This window comes from Tympanuchus pallidicinctus, unplaced genomic scaffold (genome assembly GCF_026119805.1).
Source record: "Tympanuchus pallidicinctus isolate F22 unplaced genomic scaffold, pur_lepc_1.0 scaffold30, whole genome shotgun sequence".
Classification (NCBI taxonomy): domain Eukaryota; kingdom Metazoa; phylum Chordata; class Aves; order Galliformes; family Phasianidae; genus Tympanuchus; species Tympanuchus pallidicinctus.
Genome location: NW_026294748.1, coordinates 4488867 through 4506516, shown reverse-complemented (window position 1 = coordinate 4506516; position 17650 = coordinate 4488867). Strand labels below are relative to the sequence as shown.

Sequence of the window (17650 nt, the reverse complement as noted above, 5' to 3'; positions counted from 1 at the left end):
TCCTTCTTCACAGAACAAGGAGTAGCCATAAGCCAAATCCTCGATGCCACCGAGGCCAGCAGGAGAGTCCCCACTGACTGAGAACCGGGGTCTGGAGAGGGAGAAGGCTCACGATTTCACCAGGACTTCAAGAACCGCAGAGGAGCTGGCAGGCAGGGCCAGAGACCCGTTCCTCTTGGCAGCTGGCGTTCGTGCTTGCAATTCCGTCACCACTACGCCCCGGCAGCTCATAGTACATCCAAGAGCACAGGCCCTGCCAAGGCAAACTTTATTTAACCTGCACTCTGCCAGACTGTCTGCATTCTTCTCCGGCGAGGCATGTAGGCCAAGGGCATCTTTCCCTGTGCAGCAGGGACAATGCGAGCGGAGCATCAGGAATGGCAACACGGAAGGTAAGAGTGCTGAACAGCAGGTAGGCCATGAGGGTGCACCAGAGCCATGGGGATGCGGGCAGTGGGCACAGCGGGGTGGGATTGAACTTGGGCATCTGAGAGGTCTTCACCAACCTGAATGATTGTGATACTCGTGTGTGCTGTGCAAGCCCAGAAACAGCGGTGGAGGAGGAGCCTGTGTGCTCAGCTGGGGACCACGAGTTCCTATGTTGCTACATGATAGCGCAGCTTCCACCAGGGGAACAGGACAAGATGTCACAGCAGTGTCTTGTGTTTCAAACGTGCCTTTTCCCAAACAATCCTTTGAAAGAGTTTTTATCTCCAGCAATCAGTAGCTGAACGCCTCAGATCATGGTAAACCTTCCAGCCATCCCCAACCAAATTAAAGTGCTAAGCTGTGGCTCCTCTAGGGAGAAAAGCTTTCATTAACATGTTTTCAAATACAATCTGTTTCTCTAATTGAGAAAGCACTTGACAGGCAACAGAAGCTCAGAGACTTGGGGACAGAGCTGCAAACAGTACAACTCTGCATCTGGGGACACCAGATCCAATGCTGACTTGAAATTCACCTCAGCAACAGTCATCCACCACCCTCTAAAAGGTTGCAAAAAGCAAAGAAGAAACATTCTTTTTCTTAAGAATGCTCTCAAAATAGCAAAAACTCAAACAAATAGCGCACAGAGTGAAAGCTGAACTGTGAGAAGGCAGCACACATTTCCAGACAGCTTGAGAACGGGCTGAGAAGTGACGGATGCTGGAAGGCCTGGTACAGACAGCCTCCCATTCCCAGCTCTTTGCTGTCTATAAAATCAGCACAACCAGGCAACAGGACCTCCAAGTAACACCTATAAATCTTATCGCATGTGCACGCATTTTGATCAGGCAAGAGCTTGCAGGTCTTGGTTCCCACAGTTACAAAACATAGCAGATGGATTTTTTTTTTTCCCCTGGTCTGGCAGCTCCTTGCCTTTCCATCAGGGAAGAGAAGGGCTGGATCCCAGGGCAGAAAGGGAGAAAGAGAGACCCAAAATGACAGAATATGCATGAAAAAAGAAGAGATCAGACAAGAACAGGGCTGAGAAGAAAGAGAAACCAAAGCTAGGTGCAAATGGAAGACTACGAACAGGGAATCATAGAATGCCTTGAGCTGGAAGGGACCCTTAAAAGGCCACCAGGTCCCACAGCTCCATCAGTGCTCAGAGCCCCATTCCCTGATCCTGTGTCTGCAAGGACAGGGCACCACCACCTCTGTGCCATCTGTGACAGTGCTCTGCTACCATCTCTGATAAAACATTCTCCATTCTAAACTTCCCCTCCTATAGTTTGAAACCATTTCCCCCTTGCCTATCACAACACATGCTGTGGGTTCATTCCCTTCTGTCAGTCTATCAGCATGTGTTGACCCATTCCAAAAGCCCTGGGAAGACAGCAGTCTTCAGACTGGTGCCACAGCATCCTTGAGTTCTGCAACTCATGGAGAGTCATGTCAAGCTCTACTGAGAAACCCACCTGAGCAAGACCCAGATTTCTAAGGCACACTGACCTTTTCACCAGGCAGACTTGCTGCATCAGCACCAGATCAGGTTTAGCAGCTCAGGCTTCTCACACAGGAACTCCAAACATGCGTGGGTCCAAAGCTGCCCCTCACCAGCTGATCCCAAATGATTTTTCTTGTACTATTAAAGTATTAAGCAACAGATCCGTGTGCCACATCACAAACACACATCCTTGCTTCCAGGTAAAAATAAATGTGGTAAGAAGCAGAAATAGAGCTATCCTTTCCAAGTTACTATTTCCATTCTGGTATTTAATGAAGAAATAACCTTAATAAGAAAAATAAACCCATCACCAAACCATCTCCTTAGACCTTGGCAGAGACCAGAAATAGAGAGAAAGTGACCTGCAGGGCTCAGACATTCAAATGCTTCAATAATGCCCAATGTAAGACGACAGGCTGCCAAGGCTACGAGCTCCTGGACATTCGTCTGGGGGTGCATAACTTGCCCATGTTGTAAGGGTCCTCTGTCTGAAATAGCTGCTGATGGAGGAATTAAATGGCTGCTAAAAAAGAGCTGTTTTAATGCCATGGCTTAAATTGGAACTCCAAGGTCAGCTGAAGGGACCCATTAAGACAAGAACTGCAAAAGTGCTCTGGGAATGATGAACAAGGCCCGTGTAGCACAGACCTTGGTCCTCCTCTGCCCCCTGAAAGAAACAGGGCTGCTAATAGGGAGCAGCCTGGTCAGGCAGGGTCAGGAACAAAGCACTGCTTATGAACCAGAGCTTACCTGAGAAGAGGAAGCATCACTTAATGCTCTATCCATAGGGTTCACCTGCTGGAGAGGGCTCAACTCCCTGAGTAAAGGGATTGTTTCTTCTGGAAAATAAGGATGGACCACAACTGGCCCAGCAAACCAGAAGATACAGTACTATGCATACTTACAAACAGCTCTAGAAGCTGAGAAACCTCTGCTCTCCTCCACCAAGGTAAGGCTGAGAACTGCCAAGTTCATTTGAGCAAAGCAATGGCTGGGTTGAACAGGCAGGAAAACCTTTTTTTTAGCACCAGTCGTGATTACAAATGAACATACAACAATTGTGAACCCACCCCAGACCAGGGACTGCAAGGATATGGACCATATAGACCACATAGAGACTGTGTTAGGGAGGGAAAGATGGGAAAGTTTTTCCTTGTCTGCTTTAGCTGTATAAACACAAATAGCTCTGTACGTATATATGATCTGTGCAGAACAGTAGCAGTAGTGCAGGTCAGGCTCTACTAACTCTCAGCCCAGTACAAAGCTTCTGATTCCCTGAAGTCACTTAACACAGCACAGCTAACCAGAAGCTCAAACAGGGCCTGTGAGACCCAGGTAGGGATTTAAGGAAAAGGCAACATCTGGAAACGCACAAGGCAGTCAAACACTTGACTCCTATGAAATCAGAGAAGGCTGATGCTTAGATCACCAGGCCATCCTTCCTTTCAAGTCCTCGTCCCCCAAATTCTTCCTCAAATGGTGCCTGAAACAACAAGAAAGGCTCAGAAAGAGGGACACCTGAATGCTACAAACCATTTCTGAACAGAGCTTATAAACCCAAAAGAAACAGCTGGAAGTGAGCACAGGGAGAAGGATGGAAAAGCACACAGGAGAGCTGTGGCCCCAGGCTCAGCACCTGCTGCTAGAGCCCATGCTCACCTCCCAGGGCCACATGCCAGCAGCAGCACGTGTAGCTCAGAGCTCACACACTCAGCCCCACCACCTTCAGAGCAGACCCACACTCATCCAGCCATCAGTCAGCTCTTAGCAGAGGAAGGAAGCAGGAAAGAAAAACAAAAAAGTCCTCCATAAATCAAAGAACACGAAGCATCACAAGTCCTTTTAAACTTCTGGCCAAAGACACGCATGCAAAAAGTAAACTATCCTTCTCACCTTACTGGAAACGCTCCTCTCCTGCTGCTCTATAAAACGTTTACAATTGTATATGCTGTGAACAATGCGTCCTGTACCCCTGCCTGAGCACACATGATGAAGTGTTTGACCAGCGAGGCAGCAGCCCATGGCCAAGTGCCTTCCCCTCGAACAGAGTGTCTTGCCAGCCTCCCAAACACAGCTGTGCCAAGGGCAGCTGCTCTGGGGGAAGGAAGGAAGGAACACACGAAGCTGCAGGGAGCTCACACAGGTAGCAGAGGCAGCGTGCTTGGTAGTCCTGCCTGCCGCAGCACTTTGCTGATGTGGTGCACTGAGATTGGAGCTGGAAAAGCACTGGGAGATGAAGGGCACAGCATGCACAGCATTTCCCTGGGGGCAGAACGCATCAGCCTTGCTGCTGGGAGGCGCAGAGCTTTACCTGCATGTTCACATTTGCTGCTGCCATGTTACTGGCTGCTCTCTCCAACACATCTGCTGCAAAAAAGCAAGCTCAGGAACACGTGGCTCCAGCTCTAACATCTTCCCACAGTAAACCAACATAGCTGCTTTGCTGGGTTCTTACTTTTTTCAAGTTAGATCTCCCTGCAACACCGTGGGGCTCAGGAAAGGGGGAAAAGCTCTGCAATGAAAAAAATCATCCCCCAAATCCCCTGATTTTGAACAAAGCATCCCAGCTTTTTGATAATATCTTCATCAAGTATTTATTGAGCCAATTAAGCTCTCAGCAGTGCCCCAGGGAGAGGCCAGGCTGTCTCAGCCAGGTCCTGCTCAAAGCAGATTGCTTCATTAGCCCAATTCAGAAAAAAAAAATACTTAATAACAGAATTAACCCTTCATGAGCTGGAGAAAAACTACAGCCCACAAGGAGAAATTACATCCCTTCAATCTCTTCCTGCTTATTCTTCTCTGTTGGAAATTTTCTTTCTTCTTAATTTGGAAAAAAGAAAGTTGGCAAGTCTCTAATTGCTGAAACAGAGTCAAAAGAAAACGAGATGCAGTTAAAATAATGTTGCAATTGTTATCAAAGTAGAGAGCACTCGCCTCATTCTAGCGGCTGTTTTTGGAAGAATGCTGCCTGTAAATGAGGGGGAAAGAATTGTTTGGGACAAAGATTCAAAGCCAGATCCAAAATTTCCAGGTGCTTGGAGACAACTGAATCAAGGCTCGTTTCCAAGCGGCCTTTTATTTACTTTACACACACGAAGACACACACAGTCCTAAAGATTCCTTTTGCTGCCGCACCCCAGGCTTGCAAGTCCTGTTGCTGCTTGCAGCTGCAATGGCCAAAGCCAGAGGTGAGGAGGAAGATGCCATAAGGCTGCTTGCCCTGCATCCAAACTATTGCTGCCGTGCAGGCAGGGGCATGGGCTTGCAGCAAAAGAGCAATGAGATCTTTGCAGCCCTCACTGCAGAGCCAAAGGGATGCTGGCTAACCATGCTCACAGCAGGGAATAAGGCAGAGGAACAAATGGACTGAAGCACTCCACCTGCAGCAAAACATGGGACATGTGGTGAGCTACCTGCCAGCAACAGAGCTAAAGGTAACCGAGTGCTGGGAACAGCTTTAGCACCAGCCTTCCTGGCTTCCCCTGGTACCAGAAAGCACAGGCTGGCTCTCCTCTGTAATAATGGCTTTTTCAGAGATAATGCAGAGAGAGAACAGATCTCTGCAGTGAACATCTGCCCCAGCACAACCACATCCTGCTCTGGGTACAGAGTGGTTTTGCACCATGCTTAGCACCAGGTCTTACTGCTGCTTTGGATGCAGACATGGCTTGTGCAGAGCTGACAGCTCTGGGCAGCCAGGACAAGGTGCTGGCCATGGGCAGCACATCCCCAGCACGCTCACGCTGCAGGCAGGCTGACTCATGGGCATTGAAGGGGATCAGGCAACACTACATGCTGGTGGCACTTGAGGTAGAGAGCATCAAGGGGGCTGCCATGGGGCTTTGTTTTTGCCAGTTCTGCTGGCACAGAGATAAAGGAAGATAAAGCAGAAAAAAAACCAGCAAGAAACACAGAAGAGCTGTGATCTCTGACACATACCACAAGTGCCCCAACACCTGGCCTGACACCAACAGGCTCCAACACAGAGCCCTGAATCCAAGAGGGCAGCAAAAAGGAAACCCAGGGTAGCAGAGCCCACCCGAGCCATCCTGCATGATGGCTGCAGCACCACGATGTGCTCTTACACAAGAGCAAGGGGCAGAGATCTCTATGAGAGGAAACTGGACCTGTGCAGTCACCCAGATTGCTGCAGGGACCCCAGGGTTGGCTGCAAGGACTGCCTGCTGCTCTGCTGACAGCCTGTCAATCCCAGGATGCTGATCTGAGATGCTCACCTGGTGGGACTGTAGTTCCCAACTATTGGTTGCCTTGCCTTCAGAAAGTAACACGGTCCTGAGAGAACCCCAGCAGAAGCCAAAAGGAGCTGGCAGACCCCGACCCAGTGACAGCATGCCACTGAGGACAGATCGAGGGCAGGGTGCAGGGTCACAGCACAGCATTCTTTACATGCCCACCATTTATTTTTACTGCTGCTTTGACTCACGGGCTCCAAAAAGGACGTGGATTCTCTAAATGCTTTTTATCTCTTTCCCTGAAAAGCCCAGAATAGCCCCATCTACTCTCAGCAAACAGGTTCCTGGTGAGAGTTCATCATTCCCAGCCCGTGGGAGGGAGGTCAGACAGATGGGCAGGGAGCAGGGCTCAGTTACAGGGACGTGGAACATACAGGGGCCGCTGGAAGCTCCCCTCCACCCACCTCTCCTTTCAGCTCCAAAAAAGGATCACTCCCTGTTACATAATGGGATGAGCACTGCTCAGATGCACGCTTGCACACACAGCTCCCTTTTACTTAACAATACCTTTTTCGGGCATACTCTGCACTGCCATCAAGCTGACAGTTAGCAGAGACAGATGGTGCCTGGCTCCAGTGACTGCAGCTACAGAGGAGGGGGAAAAGGGACCAGAGAGGAGCAGAGTGGGATAGGGAGGGCTCAGCCATCAGCAGCACGAAGGTAATGCTGGTGGCTCCACAGCAGTGCTGTAGAGACTAAAGCAAAGGAGGAGAGGTAGCTCCCTGCAGAAGTCTGACTTCTTCATAGACTGTGCTGCTGCTTTGATTTTTCTACTCTCACACAGGGCACATGGAGCTCACAGCAACAGCCGTGTCCATAGAGGTGGCTGCAGGAACAATATGTTTCTCATGGAGCCCAAGATGAGAGAGAAGCCTGCAGCGACAAGCCCCTTCTACTTTCTGATAAGGACAAGCAGAATTCAGACACATCCCATCCCAAAGACATGTGGTACCTGCACCCTGCAGGAGATGCTGACCGTAGCACTAAGAAGCCACAGGACTTTGCACCATCACCTCCAGCCCAAGGTTTGCATGCAACACGTTCAGGTTCACCCAGACCCATTGAAGCTGAGCTGTTACAAACACATCTGTCCTCACGCTGCTCTGCCAGCACAACAGACAGAGCTCCTCCAGTTTCCAGAGCCAGGCATGTGCTTTGTATATGACAGCTTCTCTAGTGGAAAATACCAATGCCACGTGTCAGTGCTGCAGGCTCCCTGGGTGACTGGGACACAGCTTATTAGGAGGCTATGACACGCATGCTCAAGCTCTCATAACTCTGTGCTTACATGCAAGGATTGGGTTCCAGCTCATTCCCCAAGACATCAGAACCCATTTTGGAGAAACTGGACTAACACCCACCTCCTCCCACCCGAGGAAACCAACTCGAGTGTGACAGCCAGCAGGCTCTGACCTCAAAACACTTCAGCAACCTCTGCTGAGGGCAGCTCAAGTTACCACCCAGGTTACAGTGTGCTGGGCTGCACATTCTGGCACTGTCTTTGAATGCCTGCTACAGAAGAGAGGGTGCAGGAGTGGGAAAAGCATTGCCCTGAGGCTCCCCTAGCCCAAGTACTTCTGGAAAGGCTTATCTTTTACACTACAGACCATGTCCTCAGCTGGTGATAGTCTCTGACCTGCACAAAAAAAGCCAGAAATGCTCTGTTTGTGTGTCTTGGCCTGGTGCCTTACCACACAGAGGCACTGGCCTCAGAAAGGCTTGGCAAGCACACACCAACTGGAAAGGAAGTCTTTCCCTAATACATCTGTGGGTCAGTGCCCAAGGCACAGGCACTACTGGTCCACCACAGATTGGAAGGGGATGCATCAGTGAGAGCAAAGGCCCTGGGAGCTGTTACTTGACAAGTCCCTGTTCCCCATGCCTGTTTATTCTCCTTTTGCTGAGAACACAAGCTGAGGCCCTGAGCAGCAGGAGTGCAGCAGAAGCCAAACTCTCCCTGGAGAGCTGAGGAGTTGGGCATATTCACTCCTTCTCTAAGGAGCAAATTCACATAGCTTTCCACTGTATCAAAAGCCAGAAGGCTGGCTCCTGGCATTATACTGCTGCTCACAGGGAAAGCAAACCTCCAAGATATTTACTTCACAGAGCTCCATTTTAGAGTGACTCCAAAGGCAGTGCCACCATGCAGCTGGGAGGATGGTCACTGAGGTCTTACCTTTGAATGAGGGTCCCAAAGAGCAGGTGGAAGACCTTCTGGATATTCTCTATGCACAGCCAGCTCCAGTGATCCATCAGCAGTAAACGCAGCAAGTCCAGGGCCAGGTCAGCCAAAGCAGTCTCAGAGTCTGCCAGGAGGAAGAGGAGGATCAGATAAGTCAGCTCAGAGCCTAAGCAAACAATGGTGAAAAGCAGATAAACTCCACTCTTTTCCCCAACAGTCTGAGCAATGCTTTGCTCCCCAGTTTAACACCTGGTGCAACATGCAGGTAGTCAGCTTGTCAATCCTGCCCTCATCATCCTCATTTCCACTTCCACTCAAGCAGCATGGACCTGCAGCCACCAGAACACAGCAAGGGCACTTTTGTTCAGTCCCTGCTAACTTATCAACTCCTAAACTACGCATGATGGCAGTGCGACCAAAACTGGTGAGAAGGAAGACTGCCAGGAGCAAGGAACACTGCTGAGGACCATCCTCCCCTGTTTTCCTGAACGTTCCCCTAACGCATGCAGTTCTCCAGGCACAGAGCTCTGCTTGGTGTCTGTGGGCTGCCATCGTGTGGCAGGTCTGAGTCTCAGCAGGACGATGGATGGAACATCTGATTAATCCAGATGCATCAGTTCTGACAGTAACACTCCTACATCCAGACAGAAACACCTGCTGGCACAGATCAGGTACAGCAAAACTTCTCTCATCCTCAGATGGATAAGAAAGATGAGAAAGCCTAGAGTAAAAACAAAATTCAGAGTAAAAATAAAATTCAGCTTGCTAGAGAAACAACTCTATGCTGCCTGAATGCAGAGCATTGTAGAGATACAGAACAAAGCTGTCAAAGCACAGCAAATCTGCCTGAGATAACCACTCCTAGGCCAGCATCTCAAGCTGATGCATTAAGGTTGATGCAGAAACCTGCAGAACTACTAAGCAACTTTCCAAGAACTCATCTTTCAACCTCTTCCCCTATAGAGAACTGATGGAGGTAAAGGGGAGAGTTTCTGAACCCCATCATGCCTGCTTCCCTCCTTGCTACTCATGAATAACTTGAGGCCATTTATTTGGAGGAATTCAGGCGTTTGAGTGCACTCAGCCTCTTGCTCTGGGCCACACACAAGTTAATCCCATAGTTGTGCCCTTGGAGCTGACTGCCCTATGCAAGAACCAGAGCAGACTGCTTGCTTCACTGCAACTCCATAGGTCAAAAAAAGTGCTGTCAGTGAGCTGTTTGTTCCCGTTTGCATCCAAGCCTCCTTCCTTCCCAAGCTGCTGGCCACTCTCCTCCACCCAGCATGCAGATAGGGATTCTGCTTGCCTTTAGCCCAGACATACATTCCTTTTGTCCAGCCAGACCAGTCTGCCCTGTCTCAGCCCACAAGCATTTGACATCATTTATGTACAGGCTTCCTCAAGGGTGAAGCTAACTTGGCCTGTCTCTATCTCCTGTTCTCTGTACAGTGCTGACTTCCTATTCCAGTCCTGTTCCACAGCAGCTCCAAAACAACTGCAGGCATGTGTTCAAAGCTTACAGGCAGAGCTGGTAGCACAGGCTGTTTCAGAACCCCAGGCCCATCCTGTCACAAGCACGTGTTTCCAGTCAGAGCTTGTCAGACTTTCAAACCACTGGAACAAAATTTCTGGAACATTCCAGCTGATAGAGTTCAGCTATTCCAAGATTAGAGAACGTTTTTGCTCACTCTCAGGGTAAGCTTGTAGTTGCTCTGAGAGGACAAAGACCTCTGTGATTCAGAGGAGGGATCTATAATCAGAAACTGAACATTGTTCCTTTAGCTGAGGTTATGCATTTGCTATTTGCAATGAATTCATCCCAACTTAAAAGACTCTCAAATAGCCTTGATTTGTCCATGCACTGTGAAAGGATAACTTGAGACTATCAAGAAACCATAATCTGGCATTTAATCCATGTAAAAGAGCTTGATTTGACAACATTAGCAGTTTAGGTAGCATATCCTAAAGAAATGCATTTCAGCAGTAACTGTAGTGAGCACACTAACATGAAAATCTACAGCAGCACAAATGAGCCAAGACTCGAGTTGCCTCCAACAGCAATAAGGATGAGAGCAACTTCCCAAAAGCACCACAAAGGACTCAGCTTGCTGCCTCATCAATCAAGCAGCAACAGGCAGGGGACCAGATGCTCAGCAGGCAGCTGGTGCAGGACCTGGGGAAAAAGGCTGGAGCAATGGGGCTGAGCTCACCCGTGTCCGTGTCCAGATGTGCTCCCTGCTCCAACGTGTTCAGCCCATCTGTATCCTCCTGCACAGATTTTTCCTTGGCTTCTTCGCTCCCCTCGCCCTCAGGAGCTTTGCTGGGGACTGCTGCCAGCAGCTTCTCCTGCTTCTGGATGAAGGACTCCATAGCAGCCAGCGACAGCGTGCCAGAGACCTACAAAAGCACTGCACTATCAGTTCCAGCCTGTACTGCCCAGACAGCCCCCAGCACCCAATACAGCACCTAGAGGTGCTCAGAGCCTTTCTGCAAAGGCCTGACATGCAGGTACAAGGCTGCAGCAGCCACAATTGTGCACGTGGATAATTCCAAACCAGCACCTCAACAGGGCAACGATCAGGATCATGAAAGCATCATAAGAGGGAACTGAACTTACAGCACTGCCCTCCCTCACAGAGTACACAATCCTGTCATGTGCTTCACTCACACTCATCACTGGAGTGATTCTGCTGGATGGGAACCTCAGCCTGGACCTGGAGAAGGACACAGGACACAGTCAGGATTTCTCCCACAAGCTGCAAGCAATGTTTCCCAGTTTCAGCCAAGAGCTTGTACCAGCTGTTTGTTAAAACTAAGTCTGATAGGAGCTAAAGAGGTTCCAAGCAGCACCTGCCCCACCAAGGGCAACAAAAGCTAGCTGCAGAACCATGCAATGAAAGCTTTAGAATTGTCTTCAATCACGTTTTTAAATACTGGCATTGCCACAGCTTTCCAATATCCACCACAACACCTTCCTGGTCAGGTGTTTTGGATAAGAGTCTGCATGCAGATGCACACGATGCTGTTCAGCAAGGTATGAGCACATCAGCACATCCAGAAAAGCGTTCAGACAAGATCTGAGTTGAGACACACCCAGCAGCATTGTGAAATTTAATTATGAACACAGAGGTAAAGGAGGATACGAGAGGGCATTTCAGACTTGGGACACATAGTAAAATAGTCTGTTTATCATGAAGGAATGTTATTTCCAGCCAAGATGCTTTAGAAGTTGAACTTTTTTTCCCCTCTTTTTGTTCTCACACAGTTTTTGTTAAAAAAAATTTATCCAATGCTTTTCCTAGCAAAACATCTTTTTTTTCCCCTGGAACAGCAACAACAAGAGCTATATTCATGCTGTGGAAGTCTGATCATTCCTGGAAAAAATCTTTAATCCAAACAAGGGTTCAAATGCCCTTCTCAGCATGCAAGAGAGAAAGAAACTCAACTGCAATTGACAGCTGAAGAAGCCCTTACTTGTTTGCCTTCTTCCCATCTGGCTGATATTTCCCATCCACTTCAGACTCACTCAGATCCTCTGTGGGGCTCTGGGGCTCTGACCTGGGGAATGCTGTCTTCAGGGTGTCCACAATGGCATTTACAACTATCTGCAGCAAGAGCCAGGAATACCATCAACCACTGACAGACTTTTCTTGAATAGGAATCAAAGAGTTTTAAGCCTTGCAGTGTCCCTGTTTTCCATGTGGAAAAAAAAAAAGCCACAACACAGGCTCTGAGAGGGGCTCTCACCCTTTGTGGCTTCCTGGGCAAGCTCAATGCATCTACACAGAGTTTGACTTTTCTAGCTGCTGCTGCAGCAGCCATGCAGACACGTGCAAAGAGCATTTGGTGCACTCAAAGGAGGTTCACTCTGCCCATTTCCCACCACCTACCTTGTCTATCCTGGAGACAACAAAGGGCTTCTTGACAAACGCAATCCTGGCGTCGGTGTTCAGAGCAAGGAACTCCTGCACCTCCTCACTGTTTGCAATCTCAGGGACTGCACACAATTGCTGTAAGGGGAGAGGGTTTTAGCTTTTCTCAGAGTGAGCATCCCAGCTTTCTCACATGAAGTGCAAGCAGAAAACACCTGAGGTGCTCCAGTGCATCAACAGACAACTGTTCTGAGCCACTGCTTTATGCCAGTAAAATAAAATAGGAGCCAGCACAAGAGCCCAGCTCCCAGGTATCACAACAGCAGTGAGCTGATTGCTGCACCAAAGGAAGGGGAAGAGTGAAAACCATCTCAGCAGCCACAGGAAGCAGTGGATACAGGCATCAAGTACCTCACCTTCAAGAAAGATTCCAGCAGACTTTTTCTGGCTTCCACTTTATCGCTGTCCATATTTCCAAATGGGAGATCAGGGAACAGTTTCTTTGGTCCTTTGATATCTGGAAATAAAATGCACATTTGTGAGCTCGAGAGAACTGCAAGAGCTGTATTAAAATCTTAATGCTCTTTTACTTAAAATGATCACTACTGTGCCTCAGCCCAATACACACCCCAGATCAGGCTGAGTCAGACCTTAAATCCATCTGTGTAGAAATGAGGTAAAGCCAATTTTTTATTTATGATATAGCTCATACACAACACTTGCTCACACAAGCAAGATGCTTGCAGATTGCTAACATTTTAGTGTTGCTGTTCATTGCCAAGGTGCAAAACTGCACAAAGCTGTTTGGGAATGTAATGCAATAATGGGATGGAAAGCACAGTGATAATAGCAGGGCAACAGCCTTTTGCTGTAGCAAACGAGAATGAGCCATACAGCAGCTGTGGATGCAGAAATGAAGGAAAAGAGCTGCTCACCTTTAGAAAACCTCAGTTATGCAGGGATCTCCAGCAAGAGATGCCTTCACCTCCACTGCCAAGCCTTAAATGAGGTCTGGGAAGGGGTGGAACCTGACTCCACCCCTTCCAATCACTCAGGTACACTGTATGCACCTGAGCTCCCCTGCAGTGGCCCTGCCTTCCCACCAGTGCCCCATCACTGTTTCAGGCCATGTCTCAGCATTTCCACTACAGGGAACAAGGATGATTTCTGCAACACTATAATTTGCAAGCTAAAGAAATCCCACTTCCCATCAGCTCTGCACAGAGGACACAGGCACCTCAAACAGCCCAGCACCCAGATTGGCTCAAACAGGGCTGCATATGCTCAGAGCAGGGAGGGCCACACTGTGGTCACAGAGGGGTGGTCACAGGAAGCTGATGCAGCACTGACTTTTCAGGAACTTGCGGAGCTCCGGTTTCTCCTCCAGCCTGGTCTGCAGGTTGAGGAACTCCCGGTAGCGGCGGTTCACAGTGTGGTAGGCCATCTGCTGAAGGCTGCCTGCAACCTCACCCTCCAGGGCTGTCTCATACTGAGGAGGAAAGCAATGCTCGTTAACCCTTACAGACCTCCAAGCAATACCGCGTTGCCCACACATCCCCCACCTAACAACTCCCCAGCTCTCTCCCCACACAGCACACAGGTTCCTCACAATGAAGGGATGGGTGACATGGGGCTACAACTCACCTTGATGGTGTACAAGGTGTAGGGGTGGAAGCCAGTCCCGCTGTGCTCACGGGCAGTGATGGTGCCGGTTATGCGCAGGTTCTGGATGACCACTGGTCCATCGGGGCTGCTGAGGGGCTCAAAGCTGAAGGTGCCAATGGGAGCAGTCGGGGAGGATGAGAGCAGGGGAAGGGGCTGAACAGGGTCTGATGGGCTTTGTGGCAGGGCCTCTGGTGTTCCCAATTCTCTCCCCAAGCTGCAGGGCCGTTGCACAGAGCACTTCTTGGGACTATCCTCCTCTGTCTCCATCACTGGATCAATCTGGATGTCAGGGCAGGAGCCCAGAACATAAGCAGATGGGAGTAGCAGTCCAGCATCACTACTGGTGGTGTGGCCATCCTCCAGATCCCCCATCCCATCCTCTGAAGTGTCTGCTCCCTCCAACAGAGCGGGAACATCAGGGAGATGCTCATCAAGAAACTCCCCAGCAGGTGATGGTGCCAGCAGCTCCACATCCTGGCCTGGAGAATCCAGCTCCAAACCCTCATAAGGGAACAGCAAGCCCAGGCCTCGTGGCCTCAAGACAACCCCGTCACTACAGGGTGGCTCACACGGCACATCCACACCATCCTCGCCACCAGCCCCTGCTTCTCGCCCAGGTGATGGGGATAGAAGCGGTACTGCTGGGGCAGCACCCAGCTGAACTGTGAGAGGCAGAGAGTCTGGCACTGGAACTGCAGGGCTGGGCTCCTCACCCTGTGCCTTCCTGGGGAAGGCCCCAACCAGCAGCAGGTTGATCCAGTCGGGGTCAGCCATCTTCCTGATGGCGGGCAGCAGCACGTTACAGGCCACCAGCTCCACCACCACAAAGCGACCCGTCCGCGTCTCCAGGTGGGGCCGAGGCACCAAAGCCTGCAGCAGCAGCTCCACAGAGGCACGGGCATAGCTCGCCTCAGCCGCTGGGCTGCAGAGGGCTGGATGCAGGCCCGCGACCCGGCGGTACTCCTCCCACAGCAGCCCATGGCCCCGTAGGGCCTGCAGGTAGCTCTGCAGGTGACGGCCGCACAGCAGGAGCAGCCGGCGGGCCAGAGCCTGGCGGTCAACCCGTGCCATCCGCCGCCTCAGCTCAGCTGCCAGCCCCATCATGGCCTTCTCCACCTCAGCCTCAAAGGCGCGCTCACTGCTGACAGTGCGATACCAGGAGGAGACGAAGTCCCTCACCACTTTCCTGACGGTGCTGCTGATTTCCTGCTCCAGCCGCTCCTCTGCCTCAGGGCTGTGTGCCGTCGGCCGCAGGGATCCAGCAAAGCGCTCTAAGCGCAGCCTCCAGCCTGGCCTGCTCAGAGCTCGGGGTCCCAGCCACCCACCCAGCACTGCTGCGGTCCCACACAGCAGCGCCAGCACCTGCAGGTCCAGCAGCAGCACCAGCAGCCAGCCCAGCACGGCCACCAGGGCCAGCATCTCACGGCGGCACGGCATGGTGCAGCAGCGGTGGGGTTCTGCGGTCAGGCTCTGCGATCTGGATTTGGTATCGGGGCTGCAAACACCGGGCCTCAGCCGAACCACCTCTGGGCCAGCAGGCTGCGAGGAGCGGGCAGCAGGGGCTGCAGCCGGTAGGCTGCTCAGAACTAACAGCCGCTGGGGCTCTGGGCACTCGGGCTAGGAGAAGCACGCACGCAGCTGGGCATTAGGGCCAGCCGAGCACTCAGTTTATAGAGCTGCTACCTACTGGGCTCCCAACCGAACATTACGGCCGCAGCCCCCTCGCACAGCGCCACTCAATGACCCCACGCGGCTCCAAGCCCCGGGGCTGCACGCAGCACGGCTTCACCGACCACACCGCCCCCTCCGCGTCCCTCCCTGACCCCTCACCGAGCACCAGAACCGCAACCGGCAAACACCAGAGCACCGACACAGCAACTCCGCGGCTCCAATCTCAGCCACCCGACATCGCTCCAGGCCCCGGAGCTCCGCGCTACCGGCTGCGCCCCGCAACGGCACGACCGCACCAGGATCCGGGCGGCGCGAGATCCGCCTCTTTTCCCTCCTTTTCCGGCCCCGCCCCACGCGGCTCCGCGCGCACTGCAGCGCCCTCTGGCGGCGGCCGCGCGGCGCTGCAGCCGTTAGGCGCGCGGCACTGCAGCCGTTAGGCGCGCGCTGGAGGTTCCCGCACGCGCGCTGGGCTTCTTTTGCACGCGCTGTGAAAATGGCAGAGTTCGCCTTCGCGGTTCTCGTCGTGCATTGAGAACAACAGCAAAAAAAGTCAGTGCTCTCATATTGACGTTCCAGCGCGCGCTTTGTTGTGATGGGGACGTGTGTAAAATGGTGCAGTTTTGCACTTGGGCCGGAGGAATCCCAGGCATCCATACAGACTGGAAGGAGCGGTCCTTGAGAGCAGCCCTGCAGAGGAGGACCTGGGGGTGTCGATAGATGAAAAGCTTAACGTGAGCCAGCAGTGTGCATTGCAGCTCGGAAAGCAAATGGGATCCTGGGCTCCGTCAGCAGAGGGGTGGCCAGCAGGGACGGGGAGGTGATCGTCCCCCTCTGCTCTGCTCTTGTGAGGCGCCACCTGCAGCACTGCGTCCAGGTGTGGAGGCCCCAAGAAAGACAGGGAGCTGTTGGAGAGGGTCCAGAGGAGGCCACAAAGATGATCAGGGGACTGGAGCACCTCCCTCATGAAGACAGGCTGAGGGAGCTGAGCTTGTTCAGCATGGAGAAAGGAAGGCTGCGGGCTGACCTCAGTGCAGCCTTCAGTACCTGAAGGGAGCCTACAGACAGGAGGGGAATCAACTCTTTGAAAGGGTAGGTAACAGCAGGACAAGGGGAAATGGTTTTAAGTTGAGGGAGGGCAGATTGAGGTTGGATATCAGTGGGAAGTTCTTCGATATGAGAGCGGTGAGGTGCTGGAACAGCTGCCCAGAGAGGCTGTGATGCCCCGTCCATCCCTGGAGGTGTTCAAGGCCTGGTTGGATGGGGCCCTGGGCAGCCTGGGCTGCTGTGAAATGGGGAGATTGGTGGCCCTGCCTGTGGCAGGGGGTTGGAGATCCGTGATCCTTGAGGTCGTTTCCAACCCAACCATTCTGTGAAAACACAGTGGCTCGGAGCTGAGGGATTCGGGAGGCTGTAAAGCTGCGGTGCTGCTGTGGGGAGGTGGCTGCAGAGCTCTGAGCCCCGTGTGGGACATCAATCACAGTGCAAGTCTGGCACAGAGAAGCGTGGTGCGGTTCTTCGCCTCGGGGCTCGTTTCTTTCTCCCCTCCCCAAGTAGTGACAGGAGCTGCTTGGATGGATGGAGAAGGCAGCTCCCATCAATCCTATCCTCAGTCATTCCCTATGGTGAAATTGTGGCTTTTGTTGCAGTGCTTTTTTGGAAGATGAGCACAGTGTGAGCTGTGGCACAACGGCGAGCTGAGGTGTGGGGGTGTGAGGTGCTGAGCCCTTGGCTGGGGTGGGCAGAAGGCAGCGTGAGGCTGCTGCAGTGCTTTGGGTCTGACTTTGTGTTAAAGCACTGAGGCTGTGCATGAGCACTGTTACTATAGGATGGTGAGATTCAGATGCCCTGCTCAAATATGGGTGATGCAGGCACTCCTGACGCATCACTCAACAGGCGCTGGTGGGACTCCCTCTCCCCCCCCCATGCTTTGCTTTTAAATTATTTAATGAGCTCCTTAAGCTGTTTAGCATGGAATTTGTCAAGGCTCCATCAGCCATATACAGCACAATGTGACAGCCATACTTCTATTACAAACAGCGTATTAATCTTGGAATAGCGCTATTTGTTTTCCTCCTTT

General features: G+C 51.6%; 1 protein-coding gene across 5 annotated transcripts in view; it reads right to left on the bottom strand.

Moving 5' to 3' along the window:
• The window catches only part of SNX19 (sorting nexin 19), a 103149-nt gene extending 87251 nt beyond the window's left edge, over positions 1 to 15898 (bottom strand). For 3 of the 5 annotated variants that reach the window (XR_008209874.1, XM_052697065.1, XM_052697068.1), the window contains exons 1-8: positions 13882 to 15898; positions 13588 to 13726; positions 12654 to 12754; positions 12256 to 12375; positions 11840 to 11970; positions 10983 to 11079; positions 10576 to 10762; positions 8360 to 8489 (exon numbers count right to left, since the gene is read on the bottom strand). Coding sequence is in view for 3 of the 5 variants with exons in the window: in XM_052697065.1 (XP_052553025.1) it covers positions 8360 to 8489; positions 10576 to 10762; positions 10983 to 11079; positions 11840 to 11970; positions 12256 to 12375; positions 12654 to 12754; positions 13588 to 13726; positions 13882 to 15339 (2363 nt within the window). In the remaining 2 variants the exon portion in view is untranslated. Of the gene's footprint in view, positions 1 to 3823; positions 4790 to 8359; positions 8491 to 10575; positions 10763 to 10982; positions 11080 to 11839; positions 11971 to 12255; positions 12376 to 12653; positions 12755 to 13587; positions 13727 to 13881 lie in introns of all 5 variants that reach the window. The other 2 variants (XR_008209875.1, XM_052697067.1) reach the window with 2 other exon arrangements.
• Positions 15899 to 17650: the final 1752 nt, after the last annotated feature.